Here is a 21,671-nt window from a genome sequence, read left to right as displayed (position 1 = left end):
TGAGTATTAGAGGATTTAAAACCATATTCACCATTGATCTATGCGTGGAGGATGAAGAAATTAAGAATCATTGATCTATACTTTTCACACTAAGAATAGAATCTTCATGACCTTCAATTTTGATTTCCATTTGTGTTTTACATAAATAGTCAGAGTTTAAAATAAATTACTGAATATGTATTTTGATTCCATTGTTTAACTCTAGTTGAGTTGGCTAGCTGAAACTCACAGGAACATATAATCCTAAGGTGGCATTAAGTTGAAACTAATCTTTTTTTCGACCAATAGAATGATTAATGGATAACCATCAGTGTTTTCTACTTGAGTTGTGTGATGTATATCACTGAAATATTAAACATACATTTCATGAAAACGAGAGATCCTTTTGTGTGTCTACAGAACCAAAAATTACAAATACGAATGGTTTGCGGCACAAAATCACCGGCGGTAAAAGAATTGTTTCCTTTCCCAAAACTGAATATGAGTTCCCATGGAGACAAGACAACATGTTGCTTTTGGAACTCAACTCCTTAACGCTGCTGACAAATTCCAAATCCATCACCGATTTAGTATTATATGAACAAATTGAAACCATAATTCAACACAAGATTCTAACGTTGCAGAGACATCTCGATCCTCATATCCATATGAGTCTTTGTAAAATCCCTAATTAAGTTTCACAGATCAATTATGGATTCATAGAGATTGAAACAATTTCTCGGCTTACCTGAGTAAGAGGAGAGCCAGAGGATTGCGACACAGAGAAGAAGAATGAGAGGAATCAAATGGATGACGTTTTCTGAAAATCTGAATCTTGATTTCTCTCTCTTCCCCGCTTGAGAATTCGGATCGTACCTAGGCAAAAGCAGCTCCACATCATCTTCCATTGCTGTAACACTCTGAGATCGAGGCGGAGACCTTGAAGTCGCCGGAAAATGATCCAAAACTCTAGAACCACTCGCTGATCTACGCATCTCTCTTCTTAACGGCAACTTGTCAAGTCAAAGGTCGAAACTTTACCACACAATAACGCATATAAATACAGTCAGGTTTGACCAATGAGAGAGTCAAAGCTCTTCTCTTTTCACCAGTAATCGCCACAAGAGCAAGACCCATCTTTGAAATGGTGAAACCTTGTGGTGTCTCTTACAATGATCTCTCGTTTCTCTATCTCCGAGATAAATTTGATTGCTTTATGACAATCACCACAGATTCTCAAGTTCTTGAACACTTGTATCTGTGAACCTTGAGGGAGTTTTATGCAACCAAATGCAACAGCTAACTTCTCGCTGTGCCATAACAATAGCTTCTCTTTTTGCTCTTCCTCTACATTGTGTAAAGCAAACTCTAGTTCCGGTTTGTATCCAGCTAGTTTCATCTTCTTCTCCAACTCCTTCAGTTTCTTGTGTATTGAGTCTAGTTCAGGGTGAATCCGATCACTTGATCTGAAATGGTGAACTTTGTTTCGTATTTCGATCCAACTGTATCCAGGTACCTGAAACAGTCAAGTAAATACATTAGAGTCTTGTAACTCGAATAAAGAATCGAACTTTGACTCGCTCTACCTTCACAACATTGCTCTCTTTCATTCTCTTGCGAACCCTTGCAACGTCTTCCCAACGATTCTTCGATGCGTAGATATTCGCAAGCTGCACATACCCGGCTGCATTTTGCGAGTTTAGCTGAAGCAGTTTCTCAGCTGCAAATTCAGCCAATTCCACATTCTTGTGCACTCTACAAGCCCCTAAGAGCGTCCCAAAGACCGCAGCATGAGGTCTAAACGGCATTGATCTTATCAGTTTCAATGCCTCCTCCAGCTTCCCAGCCCGACCCAAAAGATCAACCATACACGTGTAATGATCAGGCTGCGGTTCTACCTTATAATCTCTCACCATCGATTCGAAATATGCCATCCCAATATTCACTAGTCCAGCATGGTTACAGGCCAGTAAAACCGCAACAAACGTTATCCAATCCGGTCTGATCTTGTTATCTATCATCTCACGGAACAAACACAGAGCCTTATCCGCATTACCGTGCTGAGCATACCCGGAAATCATTGCGTTCCACGCCACAACATCTTTCTTCTTCATCACCTCAAAGAGCTTCCAAGCATCACCAAGTTCTCCACATTTGCAGTACATACTGATCAGAGACGTCAATGCTGTTACATCATTACACAATGTAGATTTACTCACTATCTGATGTATTTGCCTCCCTAATTGTAACGCCGATAATTCACTGCATCCGAGCAATGCGCTGCTTAGTCCAGACGAGTTAGGCCTAATTCCTTCCTCAAGCATAGCTCTGAAAAGCTTCAATCCATCTTCTGGCCTAGAATTTTCAACATAACCAGAGATCATAGCATTCCAAGTTACAAGATTTTTATTCACTGTCATGTCTTTGAACATTGCCTCAGCTAATTCAACCTTCTTGGCTTTCATGTACCCTGTGATCATCGCCGTCCAAGCCACGACGCCTCTAACTGGAGCCACTTTGAAGAAATGTGATGCCTTTTCCAAATCTCCGCATTCAATGTATCCAGAGATCATGGCATTCCAAGAAACTTCATTCTTCTCCATCATGGAGTAGAACAATTCCCGCGCTTTCTCCATTTCACCTCTTCGTGCATACCCTGTGATCATCGTGTTCCATGACGCCGCATCCTTGAATGGCATCCGATCGAAGAAGCTCTGTGCCTTCTCGAAGTTAACATTACGAACGTAGCAAGACAACATAATGTTATAAGAGAAAGTATCTGGTTCAGGGATTTCGTCGAACAGTTGGTGTGCTTCCATCATTCTGCTTGGATCTTTAGAAATCCCAATGAGCAGAGAATTCCAGGTAATGGTGTTCTTAGCTCTCATTCCGTGAAACACTCTAAGAGCTCCATCTATATCTCCTGAACGTACACACCTAGCTATTATCTTGTTCAACGGAAAAATCTGGTCTTGATCAGAAGGTTTAGTCAAGTAATCGGAACGAACCAGAGATGGCTCTGGCGATGAACAAGAGGAAGACGAACATGATTCCACCAAAATGGTATCTGGGTTTCCAATGGAACGCAAAAAGAATCGAAATTTACAGCGTTTAAATGGCTGATGAATGTTGAAGCGAGAAAGCATTTTACATGGTTTACGACAGAACACAAAAAAATGTTTAAATCCTACAGAATCATTGGTATATGTAATAGCAACCACGTTATTCGACAATCATTCATAAGTCATAACTCATGTCAAATTATTACTGATTCTAAAACATCTATGAACACGATCACGAATGAGAAAAGAGGAGACAGAGTAAAGACTCAAACCCGATAACATTAGATATGTCCGTCTCAAAACATGTTTCATAAATAAGAAAACAACAAACACAAAACGAGTAAAATGGTAAAATTAAGAAGAGTGTACTGTTTCAAAAGTAAAGAACACCAACAAGTGTAAAGTTTTGCATAAAATCTAAAAACTGACGACGACACCTAATTATTTACATCTGACAACGAGAGACCAGTAAACAGTAAATCCTCGCACAAAATCCTAAAGGAGGATGCACGAGTGTGGACGTTATCATGGATGGATCTTACTTGCCCCCAAGAGATGGGAACTGAGCAGCATCTCCAATTGCCGGTGCAGCTTCATTACGGTAACCACCAGATTCGCCACTAGAAACACCTCCACGGCCACGACCACCACGTCCACGGCCACCACGACCTCCTCGGTAGTAGTTCCCACCCTCTGCTGGCTTCAGAAACTCATTGATGCTCACAGCCTGTTTACAATCAGGAACACACATCAATAAGCAAACTTATTGATTTCTACAATATGTTTCAATTCAGACAATGATTTAAACCTTCTTAGCCTTCTCTTCTTTGTCATCTTTGCGTTTGTCCTTATCAGAACCCTGGGAAATAGGTCAAAGGAAAGGTTTAGAATCATTGACGCAAGTTAATAGACGACAATGAAGAAATGATACATGATATGTCTTACCAGCTTGATGAAGATTTCATCATTAGACTTCTTGTTTGACAGTTGTTGCATTGATTCAAACACTTTCGTATCAACTTTCCTCTCAGAGGTAGTTAATGATTGAAGTGCCTTTTTCTTCTCCTCGAGTATTTTCTCATACTCATCAAGAGTCATTTCCTGTAGAAACACAAGTCAATAAACAATAAGTGAAAATAAAAAAAACTGATACCAGTATAGTAAAGAGGAGCCTAGCATTTCTATTCTATTCTCTGTTTACCTTATCCTCAGGCTCTTTCTCCTCAACAACAGTATCCTCCTTGTTAGCATCAGCAGCTACATCATCAACAGCTGGCTTCTCTCCAACATCCTTCTCAGTCTCAACACCAGCTACTGCTTCAGTCTCACTTAAAATCCAGAGAAAACTTCTTTTAGTCCAAATTCCCAATCACAATCACATTAATACATACTTTTTTAAACAAATGCAATAAACCATAAACAATTACATACGCAGCTATCTCTTCCCCTGGAGTTCCCCAATTCCCACGACCAGATCCGTCACGCTTGAAGTCACTCCTATCCAAAAGATAAACTCCAACTTATGAGATTGACACAGTCATTTCAATGGCAGATTATGCAACAACAGAATAAGACTGACCCTCTGCCAGTTCCACTACGACGCTCAAAGGCCCTTCGAGGACGTTCCCCATCACCACCCTCATTGCTGAATCCACCACGACGACCACCACCAGGTCCACCACCTTCACCACGGAAGGAACCACGAGGAGCACCACCACCGCCACGCCTCTCGTAAGAAGACTTTGAAACATCTCCTTCACCTGAGGGTTTAGTGTATCCCCCTGAATATCCATTGTTACCATCATCACGGTTGTAACCACCACGACCACGGTTAAATCCTCCACGGCCTCCACCACCACGTGGAGCATCACTCCTTGCCTCTCTCACTAGTCAACAGCATCAAAACTAATCATACACTAATCTCAATCATTCAACCGACAAAACACAACTCCATGAATAATCAAGAGAATCCAAACAATAACACAGACAGCTTACTCCAGTAATAAAGATCGAATTTTTCTGATTAAATATTGATTTATGAGAAGAAACCTCACCGGCTTGAGCAGGAGGAAGTGGCTTCGATGGAAGCTTAGGAGCTGACTTAGCAGGCAAGCTCGAAACCTGTCCAGATTTCTTGGACTTATCAATCTTCTCGATGGCAACAGCGAGCTGGCTTGGATCCTCAGCATCATCATCCAACAAATCAAAAGGGTTCAAAGTTGCCATATCTTAAAACAATCCAAGTGATTAAAAAACCTTGCTTTTTATTCCACACAGAGAGATAACACCACTAGTGACTAGACCAAGCCATGGATGGGATTATTAACAGATCTAAAGAAAACGTCAAAATGAAGGAGACGAAATGGGTAGAAAGGAGAACTTGTTGGTTGGTGAGAGAAAGAAATGATAAGGAAATAAATATTAAGAAATGAAAATAAAATGTGTGGAAATTTGGAATAGGCAAAAAAACGGTGGTGATTATCAGAATACTTAAACCGACGGCATATCTAAACAAAAGTTTATATTTCATTATTGGATTATCTCCCTGTCCAGTGTCCCCTACCAAAAAAAAAAAAAAAAAAACAATCTATTTTAGCAAATTTTGGTCATTTATGCCCACTTATAACTACTTTTATTTTGCAATTTTAACGATAAAGTGCTTCTATCAGTCTATGTATATGAAAATACTCATTACAATTTACAATATATTTAATGAATTATGAAGAGATTTGTATACATAAGACTATTTAGTTTTCTAACTTAATACTTACCGTTTGTATTTATATAGAATCAGAATAATTCACTTTAGGCTCATAATATTTTTTTTCTAGATCATACATAGTTTTAAACCAAATAAAACCAAAAAATATTGCAATTTGTTTTTTTAAGTGTAATTTTTCTTTTAGTTCGATTCTATTTAGAAGACTTTTCATGCATGGTTTCAGTCATTATAGCAAAAAAAAAAAAGAAAATGTACAATGAGAAGTGTTTACGTGTTGGAAACGTATAAACAATTTTTATATAAAAAAAATATGAAGTGGATAAATGTTAGAACCGCATTGCAAACAATTGTGTGATGAGACTCAGATGATGATCCAGACTCTTATGATGATTCAGACTTCGTCGTACCGGATGTAACAATTCTAAAATCAAACAAACAATAACTTATTTCAGTATTGGTTATTGTTCATTGTTGGTTACAACATACTAGTCTTCCATATGTCGTTTTAATAAAATTTGGTCATTTAGTCCCACTTTAAAAAAACATAGTTTTGCAGTTCATATATTCAAGTGTTCCTATGTATATATGAAAATAATTAATCAGTACCATTTTAATTGAAATTTAAGGTTTAAACACATAGATTATGTTATTTTCTGTTTTTTTCTCTAGCAAAACTTATTTTTTATCTAATAGTTTAACCAATGACATTTATTTCATTTTATTCTATTTACAATTTTTTGTGCAAAAATCACATTTGCTAAAACAAACGCGAAAGTCTAAATTGCACAACTTTTTAATCTTTTATTATCACCAATGGCGACAAAGAAATCATAACAAACAAATAAATAAATAATTCCCCCCACCAATAATGAATATCTTAATCTTAGAAAAAGTAAATAATAATTATAGCAAAATAAACAAATACTTTTTTTGGTAATTAGAAAAAATAAACAAATACTTAAAAAGTATTAAAAGAGAACAAATCTTTTTTCTTTAATAAATCAAAGCTCATGAAGACGACGGACTAGGCAAAACATCTCCGTTATCATGAAAAGTACGGTTAAGTCTTAAAGACTTTCCTGTGTACAAAACCTTGACGTTTGACCGTTGCTCATCCAACAGTTTCCTTAAACTCCGTTTCGCGTTTGCCCGAAACGGACAGTTAGATGCCAAAAACCCGTCGACTAAGTGCAAGTACGCCTCAAGGTCATGGCAACACGCCACGTCAGCGTTTGGTTTCAAGTACGGAGACATCTTCATGTCTACACGGAGCTCTGCTCCCACATGCGAGTAAGCCCATGGATTGTTCCTCTCCACCATTTCCATAATACCCCCTGGACTTCTCCCGTTATTACGACTTTGCCCCTGTTTATCGTTATCGGCGAATATTCCGGGGACTTTCGTGACCACATCTTGGCTGTTAACCACGCGGAGGACTTTCACTCCTTTCGAATCCAAACGATCCGCGAACTCACGGTTCCCGACTCGAGGCCCACCAAAGGAAAACACCGCAACCGGAGGCGCGTGTGGAACACGCTCGGCGATGTCGTCGGCGGCGAGAAGCGCGATTGCGGCGCCGAGGCTGTGGCCGGTTACGCTGATACTCAGCTCCTCTCCTGCATAGAGCTCGACGAGCCGGCTGATTTCGCCGACCAAAGACTCGGCGAGGCTTGGTGCGTGTTGGTCACCCGTCGTGTAGAGGCTATTAAATCCGCATTCCACTTTGGGTCGAGTCGGGTCGGATTGATCGGGTTTGGGCTCAGGCATTGAAACGAGATTGGGCCTGAAATTCTCTGACCATTCGAGCAACGTGGCGGTTCCACGGAGGGCGATGACGATCTCCCTCCTTCCCATCCGTCGGATCTCTCTCGGATCATCACACACCGCCACGTAACCAACCCAGCTCGTCTGTTTAGTCATCCACCGGAGATCCGGTGCAACGTCATCGATCCATTTAGGTAAACGAACGGATGACGTGGCGTAAAGACTCTTGGTCACTTTAAATGACCCATCAGGTAACGCCACGTGTCTCGGCGAACCTTCCGGGTCTGAGTGAAACGCGTGATAAGCCGCTTGTACAAACTCTCCGTAGCGGACAAGCTCTCGCCGGAGATTCTCGTCTAACGGATCCAACAACCCGGCCCAGTTGTTTAACCCGTGTAGCTCCCGCCATTTAGACCCGAGTTTACTCTTCGGCGAACGTTCCTCGGATGACTTTGAGAGAAGCCTTTGGAGCCGTTTCAGATTCTTTGGCGACATTTCGTCGACGGCTGCTTTCATCTGAGGCCATATTCGCGCCAAATTCAAACCTCCGAGAAGTGATGACGTCGATGTATTCTTCGTCGTCTTCTCTTGACGAGAAGTTACATTTTCGATATGATCTATAGAGTTTGACGAAGTTCTAAGAACGTTCTCAAGGTTTCTGAGATGTTCTTTGTTGGTTTTTCTCGCGGGAGAAACTGAGAGCGGCTTCGTCGGAATCAAAGTCGATGTGTGAGTGTTGCAAGTGAAACGACGGCGTTTTGCATGGAATATGTCGGCGTTAGGCGTAAGTGTCTGCATGTGAGCTATTAACGAGAGAGAGGGAATGAGAGATGGCTCAAGTTTGATGGGACAAGAACAAAAGATAGAATGAAACTAAGATTGGTATTTAAATGAAAAACGTCGAAGGTGGCTGTGACGTAATTTGGAATTAGCATGGTCATGGAGTTAGAATGTTATTACCATTTCGACCCTCGTTTGTTTGACTTGACTTTGTTTTTATTTGATTTATCCTTTCTGTGTTTAAGGAATATTGAAATCTTAAGGACCGTATTGGCTGGCTATTTTTTAGGATGTTTTTGGACCGTTTCCATGTAAGTCTTTAAAAGTTCCGTGTGTTTTCAAGAAAAGTCCTTACAGTTTCCTTTGCACATGCAATGGTAGTAGTAAACTAGTACGTGTAAACATTTATTAGTCATGTATTCTCAATAAATACTCAAAACTAATTTGAGGACTAAATCGTTTTTCGATGATGGATTTTTTGCCTTTTTTGATGGACGAGTTTGATTTTTATTTTAGTTTCGGTCAGAATGGACGAGTTTGATTTGATAATCTTTATGTGAGTTAGATAGATAGTAGATAAGTTTTGGTCTATTAAGCCGTCTTCCTAGATACTACTATACCAGGATGGTCGGATTGTCTTATAAAGGTACAGTCGCTGTAGTAGAAAAAAAACCACAAGCGAACCCTCTTTTTAATATTACTCCATAAAAGAGAAAAGGGTTTGTAAAAGTCACTTGATTTTTTGGCTGTGTGCTCGAAAGTTTGAACAGTGTAAACACAATACATGCACCCAATTTTAGTTTCTAAATTAAAGGGACGTTAAGATTAATTAATCCAACCAGATCTATCAACTTTGTAAGACTGATTTCTTTAGATTTATGTTATGATAATGTGGTCTTGCATGTTAGTCTCCAAATAACAGTAAAAAAATGAAAGTCCCAAACAAAAATTTTAAAGAAAACTGATGGGTTTTAGATATTAAATCGTTTCGACCTTGATTAAAAAATTTCTTATAAAGATTACATAAACAATTAGACTTAACCAAATACATGGATTTTATTTTTTTAGTCTCAACTTTTGGTTTTGTCATAATATTTTTGCTATAAAAATCATTTGATCAATTGATGTAAATGATCGATCGATTACGTACATCAACAGATATTATGGCAAAATCACTTGATATTTCCAAGAAAAAGGATTACTATATTTGTTAAATAGTTTTACCTCTCATAAATGAGTCAATCCAGGGTTATTTTGCAAAAAAAAGAAGAAAATTATTTCTTACTGTATTTTAAAAGAAGAAGATTATTTTACACACAGGTAAAGTTATTTACTTATTTACTACACATGTACCAGAAGAAAAAACAGCAACACAAGGTCACAAGCTGTTACTATGGACTATGGTCTAAGGTCCATGGTGGATGCACATTATTTTTGTCTTATAACAGAAAATGAGATGGATGTACATTTGCTAACCAGGAAAATACTTTACGCTTCTTAACGTTTAAAAGAGAAAATATCCAAACTCCGAATTCAAGATATCGCGTAAATCAAATAGCGTTGGATGAATTCTATTAACTTTGATGAACTAAAAGGACTTTATTTCTCTTTAACAACACAATAAACAAAAGGACTTTGTGTCGGTTGTGATATAGAATGTATGAGTTGGTCAATCAGTTTCAATTTATATTTTATGTTCGTACCAAACCGATTGTCGCTATGTACGTACGAGCTTTAGGTGTGAAAGTGATTTTGCAGTACTGTTGACAATCTTTTACCAACTTACCGTGCGGTCCAAGTATGACTTCAAAATTATTGCATTTCACACAGCTGTGTCAAACATATTTAAATTAAATATATAGTAGATCATATTATATTTTATCTACAACATTTTCCTGTATTTATTTTAATCTGTTCGTTTTCCTTTCCCATAAGTGTCATTGGACTTTAATTTTCCTCTACAACATGTATATGAATACTTCTGCAGTTGAGCCTAGTCACGGGCTCCAAAATCATGTGCAAAATTCATATCGAACATATATATATTACTGTATTTTGTTTAGTTTGAAATCTAAATTTGTATACCTATTTGGAAAACACATTTAAATGGTTATTTATATATATTTATATATATATATATATATAGAGATTTATATAGATTCTACAAATACAACAGTTTCACGTCAAACAAATAGTTCTTCTGGTATGTATAGAATGTATAGTAGTTGGAGTGTTTTAGTTTGTTTGTTTTGTGCGGTTTTATTCTCTCTCCATTTAGTGTTTAAGTGTTTAATTATTTTTATAAATCTGCAGTACATTATTGTTTTAAAAAATAGATTATTTGAAGTTTCCATATTCGTATAATTTGTGTTTAACTTTGTAAATATTCAACCGTATAAAACCTAGCTATTATATAAAAACAACTGCAAACATATACTTTTGTCTAACCAATTCAAAGACAACTTTTTGTTTACAAGCTGTACGTTTGTCTAACCAATTCAAACGTTTGACAGAAACAACTTTCATGAATTTTTCTTGCATTACAGTATTACACCGAAAAATCATAGAAATGACATCTTTCATCCAAACTTCACAACCGTTCAACAGACGAGAACTTTACGTCGTAGAATTATGATTTCCGGTACTTAATTTGTTTATTTCTAATGTCTAAATCATACACACGAGCGTGAAAGTTTAAAAGTATATGTATTGGTCAACTATTATTAGAAAAAGTAATTTAATTATTGTACTTACAAATGCAAAACATCAACTCAAACTCAAATTCGAGTTCATCGATTATATATTTAGAAAAACTGAAGGTATAATATAATGGATCCGAACTTTATTTAACAAGTTTATCAAAAACAAACAATAGTATCCCGTACGGAAACTTGAACAAGTCTCCACCTGGGAAATGTCACAACTCACAACTATAACAGCCTGGCATCAGTAGTAGTCTAAACAAACATACTCCTGATGATGAACTATCTGAAGAACTAAATTCTCAAGTCTCAACGAAGCGTGTTGAACCGTTATAGATGGTTGCCGTTGCTCCTCAACTGTCTTAATGACACGTGGAAAAGTCTAACCCGTCGATTCAGCATTTTGACTAAACTTGTACTGTTCTGACTTCTGAATATACGGAATCGCAGCCATTTAATGGGCCTATAATGATCTATAACAATAAAGCCTGTTTACTGAAACCCATTTCTAGATGTCATCAATAACAGTTTGATTTTTTCATATGTATCAAAACAAATTATACTCCAATTGTTTCAAAAAAACTTCATTTTGACATATTTTACACAAATTAAAGAAACTCTGTAATTTTCTACTACATTTTCTTCTGCACTTTTATTATCTTCTGATTTTCTTCTATATATATAAATATTTGTTGACCAAATGAAAGACTTATGATATATATTAGTGTAATTTAAATATTTGTCTTTTGGTTGGTCAATAAATATTTCTATATATGTAATTCAAAGGATAATAAATGTTTTTAAAATAATTTAATTTCCGTTTCTCAATATTCATCAAACTGGAATAATATATTTAAATCCCATTTTGTCTAATTATAACATTAAATGTTGAGTCAGCAAAAAAAAACCTTTAAATGTCCTAGTCTATTTTTGTAAAATGTTTTATTTAGTAATGTTATTAAAAGAAATGGTAGACTGACATCTAACATTGAGGACAAATAAACTGTAAATAGACTCCGAATAAAATGATGCACAACATAGCGAAAAACATGCAAGATAGTTCAAATAATAACAAAACTATACTCCCCGTTCCTTATAAATTGATATTTTAGATGGTTCAAATAGTATAAACATTGATTATGTTTAATATGTGTGATTTTTTTTATAAAAACGAATTTTGTAACGAACATTGGGAAGGAGTATATATTATCACTATTCGGACCACTGCCGCCTCGCACTTTCTCCATTCAAGACCTAAATATATGTACACATTAAAATAGGAAAATATTTACAAAGATAGTTTAGTTGTTAAGCATTATTAATTTATTTATAATTTATCATTGACACAAACTAGGGTTTTTAATAACTTATATGATTCTTTATGTTGAACTGACCAAACATCAAACACAATTGTACAAAAATATGTACTCGTCGGTCACCAATGCTAATCGAGATCTCGATAGATATGACGTATTACATAAGCTAACTAGAAATGCCAGAGCCACTAGTCATGTCTCGTTCGCCAGAAATACTTTTATGTAGTCACTTGCCCACGATCCAATACCTAAGACAACTCTATCCGATCGACTATCCAACGTACAATTCGATCAAGTATTTATATTTCCTACATTTGTGTCTAGCTTCCACACACATGCACCTACGATGTCTAACTAGATTCAAACCTTACATTTGAGATTCACTCTCCTTGTTTCGTTCATCCATGTCCATAATTTGTGGCATGACTCATGTTCATATGTGCTTTTCAAAAATATTCAATCGCCTAACATCTTACACTCTATTTTAATTTTACTCAAACCATAAGAATCTTCAAAAAAAAAAAAACTCTCATTTGTCTTTCTAAAAACTTTCATGATTTTGTTGTTTTAGGACCTCACTTTGCCTCCCCATCAATAAGGATCAAGTGTGTGCTTTCCGTATGTTTTTTTCTTTCTAAGAACATGATCAATTCAGATCCAACACATACGACTCAGCCGTTCGACGAATCTAATTTTATCATTGCCAAAAAATAAATATTAGTCAATATAAACATAAAGTCCATTCATATCCAAGACATACTACTCATCGTTCGACGAATCTACCTTATCTTTATTCTTTACCAACAAATAAGTGTTAGTCAATATAAATTAAAAATTATTTACTTATATAGGATTATTTTTAACTTTTAAAAAATTCCCTACCTTATATAACTTATTTTTATGTATTTTTTTTTTTTTATATTCCCTAACAAGACTTCAAATAATTTGTATATATAAGGTGAGATATGTTTTGATGTAGATAACAAAAGTTGGTGAGTAACAAAAAAAAAACAAGAGTTTCAACACCTCCTCCTCCTCCTCGTTTTCCGGTGATTATCTCTCTTCTCCGGTGAATCTACTCTTTCCGACCAGGTCTCAACTTAATCTCCACAGCTATCCAAAATTCCATGTTAGCGAATATAGCTTCCATATTACCGTCGCATGAGTTCTTTTCATTTTTTCGTTCTCTTTTTACATTTCATTATATATCCATTTTCTAAGTTTTCCTCTTACATTTCTCAATCGAAGATACAATAATAATAATAATTATTATAATTTATCTTATAGATTCAACGTCCTTTTTGTTATAATGGATCCGATTAAGCTGACAACAGAAGCTAAGGTCCCTGCTAAGCGATCAAAGGCTACAAGGTTTGTTGATAAATGTGGTTATAGTATTTGAAAACTCCCCACTTCTGAAACTGAATTTTAGGGTCCCAATTTCATATGTTTCTAATGTCAAAATTTTGTATATTATTGGTTTCTTTTGAGTAATGATTTTTCGACCAAGAAAAATAAATATGAAGTCGAAGAATGATTTTCTAAATTTTGTTTTTTACTTTGTTTCTTAGTGGATGTTTCTTCTTTTAAAAATCTCGTTTTAATTTTATTACACAGTTTACTTAATTCATTTGATTTTATATTTTCTAGATTTTTAACTTTACTTTTAGATTCAATGTATTAAAATAAACAAATCTTTTATAGATACTACTAATACAATCTTAATGAAAATGTCTATATATTATTTTATTTTTGGTATATATAGTACATTGTATAGTTTGTATTCAAACCAAAAATTCTATATCTACCTCTTGATAACACTATTATATACTATATTTTATCAAATTTTCACATATCTCTATTTGTATATTTCTTTCTTTAAACAAATTCTCAAAACTATTTAAGGGTCCACATTTCCGAATCTCGCCCAAAGCCCTGTGTTTTTTTTCATCATGACAGGCTGTTATTTTAATTTACCATTTTTGTGTATTTAATCTACCATTACTGGGTAAATTTGTTTCCAGCCACTACTTGCCTCTTCATAAACGCCAGTTCTATCATTCCCGAACCGGTCAGGTGATTCATGCTCCTTCTTTTGCATAGTCTTTGAATTTCACGTTATTATGTATTATCAAAGTATACTTGGTCCCAATTCACGTACCTCTCTGGTCTGATTCTTCTCATTTAAATTCGTATTTCTGCTTCGGTTTGTATATCCACGTGAATTTTTTATTGTCACTAACCAAAAACTGCATGTTTTTGTTGTTACAAAGCCATTGTCACTTGAGCAAGTTATGTCTGACCGAGATAGCGAAAATGACGTCGACAAAAATGATGATGCTGCACATCTCGAAGAAAGCCAGGTATATATATATTCCATGAATTATTTATGCTTTTACTAAATAAACAACAAAAGTGGTATACGATTATTCTTGCTAATGACATCAATTTTTCTAAAAAACTGTAGATGCTTAATGGTTCCATGGATGAGAATGAAATCGTAGCAGAGAGATTCATAAAACTTTGGAACTCCTTTGTTAAACAGCAAAGGTAACTAACGATATTTCTTACGCTAACATCCATACGATTAAAGACCTTTTATATATGTCTTACATTCCATACGTTTGTTAGGCTTATAAAACATTAGCATAACTCAAATTATGATTTTATGTTTCAGGATTGTTGCAGATGCTCATATTCCTTGGGCATGTGAAGCATTCTCAAGATTACACCTGCAAGAGCTGCGCAGTAACTTATCACTCGACTTGTAATTATCTCTTCAAAACTATATCAATACACCAACTTATACACATACACATATAGAATTTTGTTTTGTTTATTGGAAAAAAAAAAAATTCCAGGTGCTGGAGACAATTCATGATCAAACAATGGGATTATGGACTTCTTGACAGAGTCACCATGAACAAATGCAATACCATCATCTACCATAATATCTCAACTACCAACGATGACATAAACAATAACAACACAAGGACGACTGATAATATGGATGTTGTCGACGATGACATAAACAGAGACAAGTAATATGAAGATTTTCGATTGCAAATTTTTATATTGTTTTTATTGTTTAGGAGCACAAAGATATATAACTTTTTTATTAATTGGATTTTATTTTTTTGGCTAGGGGGAACACAGAAACTACTGAGACTGCCCCAGTTGCAACTGAAGCTACTACACATGGGGAACAAGATGGAATAGATGTGGGAGAACAAGGTAATAACGGGTCGACATTATGCGAGCAAATGGAGTCAGCTACTGTTACAGAATCTTCGCAAGATGCCACATGGTCCACATCTACTCAGAGAAGCTTTGGGAAAAGGCCGATCGTACCAACTCCAAAGATGATAGAGTGGCAATGGAGTAGTGTTGGTGGTCGCAGAAGCGGTGGTCGTAGAGGTCGTGGTCGCCGAGGCCGAGGTGGTCGTGGTCGTGAAGGCGGAAGCGCAAGCGGTAGTGGAAACCTCATCTAGTGATCTCCGGTGGGCCGGGGTAGTTCTTCATTCTCTCTTCCCATTCTCTTTTTCATGCTTATGTTGTTTTTTCACATCTAGATTAAGTGTATGCTTAATCACTTTTATCTATAAAATACTATTTCAACATGTAGCATGACCCAAAAAGTCATAGCCATGTAACAGTTGCTTATCATTTTAATTTGAATATACTTTTAATTATGGTTTTTTGCCCTCCTTTATGAAGCCACTTGTCCACTTTTCACATTTTCGATGATTCCACAAAGCAAACAAACAAATAGAGCAGACTTAATCTGCAAAAGAATCTTGTGTTAAATCTAATTTATTTAGAAAGAAAAAAAATGGCCCCTAATAAAAGGAAGAAATCAGATAGAAAAAAAAACACATCTAATAAAAAGAAGAAATAAATCTAATTTATTTTCCCTAATTAAGTTTATCCTTATTCATTAAATTTCTCTCAATGCACTATTTTGGACCCTTAATTGAATAACATATAGCGCAAAAAGCCTTCATTAGTTTGGGTTTTAAATTATAGGCCCATTAATATTATAAGGTCCAACATCAAATTTTGTTTCCGCTCCCCCATAATTTTAGGTGAAATTAGCGCGCGAAACCATAAAAAAAAAAAAATCGAAAATCAAAAACAAACATCTCTCAGATTGCAGAATCAAAAACTTTGAGCAAAAGAGAGAGAGACGAAGTGGAGAGCTCTAATGCCGGAATTCATCTCAGTGGTGAGATTTTTAATTCTGTTATAATTGTTCGCGTTTTTGTGAATTTGTTGCTGAAATTTCTGGACATTTAGCTAGGGTTTTGAGTTTGAATTTCTCTCTTAATATTCTGTAGCAGGAAGATGGATACTCCGATTCAACATCTCCCATTTCCGGTGAGTCATTAATAACTAGGTTTAGTTAATATCTCTCTTAAGCGGCCTTTTGTTGCAGTTTCTAGGTTTTTTCTAACATTTTTTATTTTGGGTATTTGTTACAGAACCACCAGATATTACGAATTGGTTTCCCAGTTATGTATATGAATCGTTACCATTGTCTTCTTCAATCAATGAAATTGAAATCGAAGTAGATGTGGTCAACAAAGCAAATCCTGGTGGTGTTATTGATGAATCACTTCCTTCTGGTAGACTCTCTTTTGGATGATTATTGTGAATGTATGTGCTATTGATGGATTTGTTTGTAACTTTAATCTGGTTTGGTCCATTTCCTTCTCAGAACCTCCTGATTTAGGTAAATGGTTTTCGAGCTATGTCTATGAATCGCCGTTGCTGGATACAAGTGATGGACTTGAATTGTCTGTTCCTGGAGAAAGTGAATGTGTAAAGGAGACCCAAACAGAAAATGAGTCACCAAAAATTGAAGGAAATGATGTTTGTCCGAGGTTATTAGAGCAAGAACTTGTCTCTTCTACAAAGGTATTGCTTCCTATGCCGTAGTTACATCAGTAAATTTTCTTAACTCTTATGCCTGCTCATGAATTAGTCTCCTTGCAGGTTACAGATTTCTCTGAGTCGCAGTCTGTTCTTTCGGGTGAGTAAAAGGCACTTGTTTGTATATGTTAGTGATGTTTGCTTTCTTTTAATGTGTTATTAAAGTGACTCAGGTTTATAGTTAGAACGGCCAGAGCTGAATCTTACATGTTTTGTTTCTTGTTCTATCAGAGCCTCCTGATCTCAGAAACTGGTTTTCAAGCTATGAGTATCAATCTCCTCAGCTTTCAGACATTCAAGAATTTGGATTTTTATATTCTGAGAAAGATGAGTTAATCATTGAGGAGAGTGACACTGAGGAGGGAATTAGTTCCGGTATATTTCGAAAAATTAAGAGCAGGCAAGAGACTGTTGGTCTTGGCAGGTTAGATTCAAATGACTACAAGGAAAACATAGCCACAGACACAGTAAGTTATGTTCTTGTCATTACTGCACTTTAAAGTCTACAAGCTTGCCACAACATCCGTAGTCTAAAGAAAGAAACTTGTGTGGATCACTATTAAATGAGATGAAATCCAGTTTTCACTTTTCAGTTATTTTCAATGGCACAATTTTGTGTTGACTTTAGATTCTGTTAGTTCCCACTGACTCTTTCTCGATTCTACATTTTAGGCCAAGGAGGTTTCTTTAGACAATGCAGTTTCAGACCAAAAAATGGAAAAGAGGTCATCAGTTAGATTGTTAAATGCCTCAAAGAAAGATGTGAAACAAGAATCAAGCTTCAAGCAGGAACCATTATTATGTGAACTACAAGAAGAAGCAAGGTTTAGCCCCAGAGTTTCCAGATACAACCCAAAACTCAAATCACCTTCGAAGAACGACACTTCTTTACATGAGTTGAGACCAATACATATTCAAGAATCCATCTCCATGAACTCCAACAGACAAAAGTCTCCTCCAATAGAACAAGAATCATATGACAAGGAAAATGTTCACGGACAAAGCAATCAAACTGGATTTGTGACGATGAAAAAGGCAAGTTTCAGAGAAGCAAGAGACCAATGTTCCCTGAAGAAACCAAATACAGAAGTTCTGGTGAAGTGTTCGAGTAGTAAAGAGTTGAAGACAAAAGCTGGGGAGGATAACACAGAAGAAAGAGAGAAAAAGAGAAGAGTTTTGGGAGAAATGTCAAATCAACTGTCCTCCGTTGCTAAAGAGATCGCAGGAAAATGGCGCTGCCCGCAAAAGAACAAAAGGAAGATAGTTCCACCATTGAAGCAGCTTCGACTTGACGCATGGATACACAAAGTCTGAGTCTTTGAGTAGTCTACTCTTCACCAACAATGTAATTTGCATTCTTTCCCCTCTCTTTTGTATATCATCTACATGTTAATGAATAATGAAGTTGAGCTGATATCTAAACCGATATTTTTTAGAGTGAAGAAACCCCGTGTTCACTAAATGGAACCGGAATTGAAAATGAGCCTAGATTTGGAACCGGTTATGTCCCGGTACAGCATTTATGTTTCAGATAACAAAGAAGAGTTTTTTCGGACAGAGCAAATCTTTTAAAGCAAAAAGGAACGCTTTTTATTTTTAATAATCGAAACTTGGGTCAGAGACGGTGAAGATGAGCTTCGTCAAGTATCTCCGCCGAGACAATTTGCTCCAGTTAGCTGGAAAACCATCTCTTAGCCGAAATTACATACTCCAGACCTGTCGGACTCTCATCATTGAAACCTCTCCACCTGAATTTGTCAAGCTTAATCGTCTATCTGGTTCCGATTCCGGTAATTTCACATTTCCTTAAGAGTGATCTATAGCAGTTCGCTCAGTCTCTTAGGGTCGTTTATACCTTGATTTTGTTGTTTAATTGTGTTCGACTTTGCAAACTGATTCTTGCTTTACTGATGATTTGTTAGTTTTTTTTTCACTGGATTTGCTTCTCTCAGTCATGTCATTTTTCTCTTTTCTTTAGTTACTTGCATGGCTTTAAATTTGTTCTGATCTTGAAGTGTTTTGCACATTTTGTTTAAGAACATGAGTTTTTTTTATCAGGGGATTTGAAAATGTGTCACCGTGGTTCTTAATATACTTGCTTGTTTACTAATGACTCAAACTCAAAACAGTATCATCTGATCAATTTATGATCTTTTAATGTTTTGAAGCTTTTTGAATGTACATCAACATCTGTTATCAACGTGTTTGAACAAACCGATGCTAAGGGAACGTTACAATAATGCTGCTTGTGTTTATGATTTAAAGGTATAATCGAGGTCAATCTAGATAGGCCTGTCACCAAAAATGCTATTAATAAGGAGATGTTGAAAAGTCTCCAGAACGCATTTGAGTCCATACATCAAGATAATTCCGCTAGGGTTGTGATGATCAGAAGTCTGGTTCCAGGAGTTTTCTGTGCAGGTGCAGATCTTAAGGTAGTTGTGTCACTGTCATACCTCCCGGAATGTTCAAATCCGATTTGTTAGCCATGCTTGAATATTTGTGTTTTGTTTTAATTTGCTTGGATGTCAGGAACGTAGAACTATGAGTCCATCTGAGGTTCACACATATGTCAACTCGTTGCGCTACATGTTCTCGTTCATTGAGGTATATACTAATATATCCTTATTGGTTTTCATAGATTAGCTGCTATTGTTATCCAGGAAAAGTTAATGGTCAACCTAAAGTATGTTTGGCATTAATGACCTACTACATTTGTAGCTCTATCTTTATCAAGATTCAGAATTTAATAGTCTTCAAACTTAGAGTGAAGAAGGAATGTATAGTGGTTCTATTGATATAAAATTGTTTTAAGGACTTGTTTCTTTTTTTCAGCTTCTTTATTGCTATGTTAAAGCTCTAGATTTTGGATCTCAGTTAGATTTGCATGCTATAGTGACTTTGAAGACTTGTGTTTCTAGGCACTAAGTATCCCAACTATTGCTGCAATAGAAGGTGCAGCACTGGGAGGTGGACTCGAAATGGCTCTAGCTTGTGATCTTCGAATCTGTGGTATTTACATACCTGGTCATTTTCTTATTATAATCTACTGGCCTAGATAAGCAGTTATGGTTAATACTTGGAAATTCTCAGGCGAAAATGCGGTATTTGGCTTGCCTGAAACAGGACTCGCTATAATCCCTGGGTATATAATAAGCTTCATCACTCTTGTCAAATGATTTATCTTATTACCCCTTTTCATCATTCTTCTGATGTTTTATTTCTCTTTTGCTTCTATTTAGAGCTGGTGGGACACAGAGGCTCTCAAGGCTGGTTGGGAGATCGGTATCAAAGGAACTTATATTTACAGGTCGAAAGATTGATGCAATAGAAGCTGCAAATAAAGGTCTGTGACTATTTAAGTTTCATTCCTTGTGATTTTGTTTTGGCAATGTACCCAAAGAAGGATTGATTCATATACTCTTTTTTTTATTTGTGTGGTACAGGGCTTGTGAACATTTGTGTTACGGCAGGTGAGGCTCATGAGAAAGCAATTGAAATGGCACAGCAGATAAACGAAAAAGGTCCATTAGCTATAAAGATGGCGAAGAAAGCGATTGATGAAGGAATTGAAACAAATATGGCTTCAGGTTTGGAAGTAGAAGAGATGTGTTATCAGAAGCTTCTTAATACTCAAGATCGTCTTGAAGGATTAGCTGCTTTTGCTGAGAAGCGTAAGCCTCTGTACACTGGCAATTGAAAACCTTATAAGAGAAAGAATCATTAGTGTCCTATCAATTTAGTTTCAATAAATATTGAGTTGGATATTAATAACCGGAATGGTCTAAGCAAGGAAAAAAAAACATCTAAATGTCACTGTTTGTGTTTGTGCGTTCATAGTCTTGATGTCAAATTATGTGACTCTCTAATCAAAAAGGAAATAAGGAAAGAGGAAGAGCAGAAGCTAGAATCGCATTGGTTAAAAACTTAAAAAATCAGTGGTTATACTTTATGCGTATGTTTTAAGCTAATGGTTGAAAACAAATGCTTCTTATGTGAAGTTTGTTTTATAAAAAGAAATAAGTTTGTCAAAAGAAATCTTAAAGAGTCGACAAAAGTAACCGACCAGTGTGATCCACCGCCCCACCAAAGTGGTGCTAAAATGATGTGTTGATTAGTAGACACTTTTTCAGCTTGACCTGTCAAAATGATTTAAGTAATTTTTGATTAATTGACGAGAATAAAGAACATAAAGTGTTTGAAAAAATTATATTAGACTGAATAATTATACAAAATACACTCTTTTGTGTTAATCTCTTTTTTATATAAGATAAATACAAATCTAAATGTAAATATTTTTAAATTAGGATATTGATAAATAGAGATTTATTAAATATTTTTTGATTTTCTTACTTTCCATATATTTGGGCAATTATCTCGAACGTCTTAAATTGAATAGTCTCGGATTCAAATA

The 21,671-nt window shown here is 35.9% G+C and overlaps 7 protein-coding genes across 9 annotated transcripts; 3 read left to right on the top strand and 4 right to left on the bottom strand.

Moving 5' to 3' along the window:
• Positions 1-188: 188 nt before the first annotated feature.
• On the bottom strand, positions 189-1,003 carry AT4G16840 (uncharacterized protein). Its single transcript, NM_117786.2, has 2 exons — positions 728-1,003; positions 189-539 (listed from the first exon to the last, which is right to left on the bottom strand). Exons 1-2 carry the CDS (start codon positions 972-974, stop codon positions 523-525), a joined length of 264 nt encoding a protein of 87 aa, NP_567516.1. The 5' UTR covers positions 975-1,003; the 3' UTR covers positions 189-522.
• Positions 1,004-1,084: 81 nt separating this feature from the next.
• Positions 1,085-3,165, bottom strand: AT4G16835 (Tetratricopeptide repeat (TPR)-like superfamily protein; the record flags this gene model as incomplete). Its single annotated transcript, NM_148351.3, has 2 exons — positions 1,566-3,165; positions 1,085-1,495 (listed from the first exon to the last, which is right to left on the bottom strand). The coding sequence occupies exons 1-2, from the start codon at positions 3,123-3,125 to the stop codon at positions 1,085-1,087; spliced, it is 1,971 nt and encodes a 656-aa protein (NP_680717.2). The 5' UTR covers positions 3,126-3,165.
• Positions 3,166-3,293: 128 nt separating this feature from the next.
• AT4G16830 (Hyaluronan / mRNA binding family) lies at positions 3,294-5,518 on the bottom strand. 3 transcript variants are annotated; one of them, NM_001084930.1, is made up of 8 exons: positions 5,096-5,479; positions 4,760-4,927; positions 4,621-4,679; positions 4,473-4,538; positions 4,243-4,369; positions 3,987-4,142; positions 3,850-3,900; positions 3,294-3,768 (listed from the first exon to the last, which is right to left on the bottom strand). In NM_001084930.1, the coding sequence occupies exons 2-8, from the start codon at positions 4,907-4,909 to the stop codon at positions 3,580-3,582; spliced, it is 798 nt and encodes a 265-aa protein (NP_001078399.1). In that variant the 5' UTR covers positions 4,910-4,927; positions 5,096-5,479; the 3' UTR covers positions 3,294-3,579. The 3 variants fall into 3 exon arrangements, with proteins under 3 accessions (NP_001078399.1, NP_193416.1, NP_001078400.1); NM_117785.5 differs by having other exon boundaries at positions 4,621-4,927; positions 5,096-5,518; NM_001084931.1 differs by having other exon boundaries at positions 4,621-4,923; positions 5,091-5,503.
• Positions 5,519-6,462: 944 nt separating this feature from the next.
• PLA-I{beta]2 (alpha/beta-Hydrolases superfamily protein) lies at positions 6,463-8,376 on the bottom strand. The gene has a single exon (NM_117784.2). The coding sequence runs from the start codon at positions 8,323-8,325 to the stop codon at positions 6,772-6,774; it is 1,554 nt and encodes a 517-aa protein (NP_567515.1). The 5' UTR covers positions 8,326-8,376; the 3' UTR covers positions 6,463-6,771.
• A 5,258-nt stretch (positions 8,377-13,634) lies between these two features.
• AT4G16810 (VEFS-Box of polycomb protein) lies at positions 13,635-16,018 on the top strand (the record flags this gene model as incomplete). Its single annotated transcript, NM_117783.2, has 7 exons — positions 13,635-13,696; positions 14,350-14,401; positions 14,599-14,688; positions 14,793-14,875; positions 15,003-15,092; positions 15,187-15,366; positions 15,471-16,018. The coding sequence occupies 7 exons, from the start codon at positions 13,635-13,637 to the stop codon at positions 15,814-15,816; spliced, it is 903 nt and encodes a 300-aa protein (NP_193414.2). The 3' UTR covers positions 15,817-16,018.
• Positions 16,019-16,433: 415 nt separating this feature from the next.
• On the top strand, positions 16,434-18,809 carry AT4G16807 (ATP-dependent caseinolytic protease/crotonase family protein). Its single transcript, NM_001125523.2, has 7 exons — positions 16,434-16,550; positions 16,663-16,702; positions 16,807-16,950; positions 17,043-17,242; positions 17,321-17,357; positions 17,489-17,724; positions 17,930-18,809. The coding sequence occupies exons 1-7, from the start codon at positions 16,530-16,532 to the stop codon at positions 18,569-18,571; spliced, it is 1,320 nt and encodes a 439-aa protein (NP_001118995.1). The 5' UTR covers positions 16,434-16,529; the 3' UTR covers positions 18,572-18,809.
• An 8-nt stretch (positions 18,810-18,817) lies between these two features.
• AT4G16800 (ATP-dependent caseinolytic (Clp) protease/crotonase family protein) lies at positions 18,818-21,181 on the top strand. The gene is made up of 7 exons (NM_117782.4): positions 18,818-19,047; positions 19,523-19,692; positions 19,790-19,864; positions 20,179-20,269; positions 20,351-20,402; positions 20,500-20,603; positions 20,704-21,181. Exons 1-7 carry the CDS (start codon positions 18,888-18,890, stop codon positions 20,955-20,957), a joined length of 906 nt encoding a protein of 301 aa, NP_193413.2. The 5' UTR covers positions 18,818-18,887; the 3' UTR covers positions 20,958-21,181.
• Positions 21,182-21,671: the final 490 nt, after the last annotated feature.

Source organism: Arabidopsis thaliana, chromosome 4, assembly GCF_000001735.4.
Source record: "Arabidopsis thaliana chromosome 4, partial sequence".
In the NCBI taxonomy this organism is placed as follows: Eukaryota; Viridiplantae; Streptophyta; class Magnoliopsida; order Brassicales; family Brassicaceae; genus Arabidopsis; species Arabidopsis thaliana.
This window is presented reverse-complemented; position numbering and strand designations above follow the sequence as displayed.

Excerpts from the sequence above, each read along its gene's own strand:
- AT4G16840 (NM_117786.2), bottom strand. The coding sequence starts at position 974 with ATGCGTAGATCAGCGAGTGGTTCTAGAGTTTTGGATCATTTTCCGGCG.
- AT4G16830 (NM_117785.5), bottom strand. The coding sequence starts at position 5,267 with ATGGCAACTTTGAACCCTTTTGATTTGTTGGATGATGATGCTGAGGAT. Across the intron at positions 4,370-4,472 it reads CCAGGGGAAGAGATAGCTGC|TGAGACTGAAGCAGTAGCTG; the intron begins GTATGTAATTGT and ends CTGGATTTTAAG. Across the intron at positions 3,769-3,849 it reads AAGAAGAGAAGGCTAAGAAG|GCTGTGAGCATCAATGAGTT; the intron begins GTTTAAATCATT and ends GATTGTAAACAG.
- AT4G16807 (NM_001125523.2), top strand. The coding sequence starts at position 16,530 with ATGCCGGAATTCATCTCAGTG. Across the intron at positions 16,703-16,806 it reads TTCAACATCTCCCATTTCCG|AACCACCAGATATTACGAAT; the intron begins GTGAGTCATTAA and ends TATTTGTTACAG. Across the intron at positions 17,725-17,929 it reads AAAACATAGCCACAGACACA|GCCAAGGAGGTTTCTTTAGA; the intron begins GTAAGTTATGTT and ends TCTACATTTTAG.
- AT4G16800 (NM_117782.4), top strand. The coding sequence starts at position 18,888 with ATGAGCTTCGTCAAGTATCTCCGCCGAGACAATTTGCTCCAGTTAGCT. Across the intron at positions 19,865-20,178 it reads ACATGTTCTCGTTCATTGAG|GCACTAAGTATCCCAACTAT; the intron begins GTATATACTAAT and ends TTGTGTTTCTAG. Across the intron at positions 20,403-20,499 it reads GGACTCGCTATAATCCCTGG|AGCTGGTGGGACACAGAGGC; the intron begins GTATATAATAAG and ends GCTTCTATTTAG.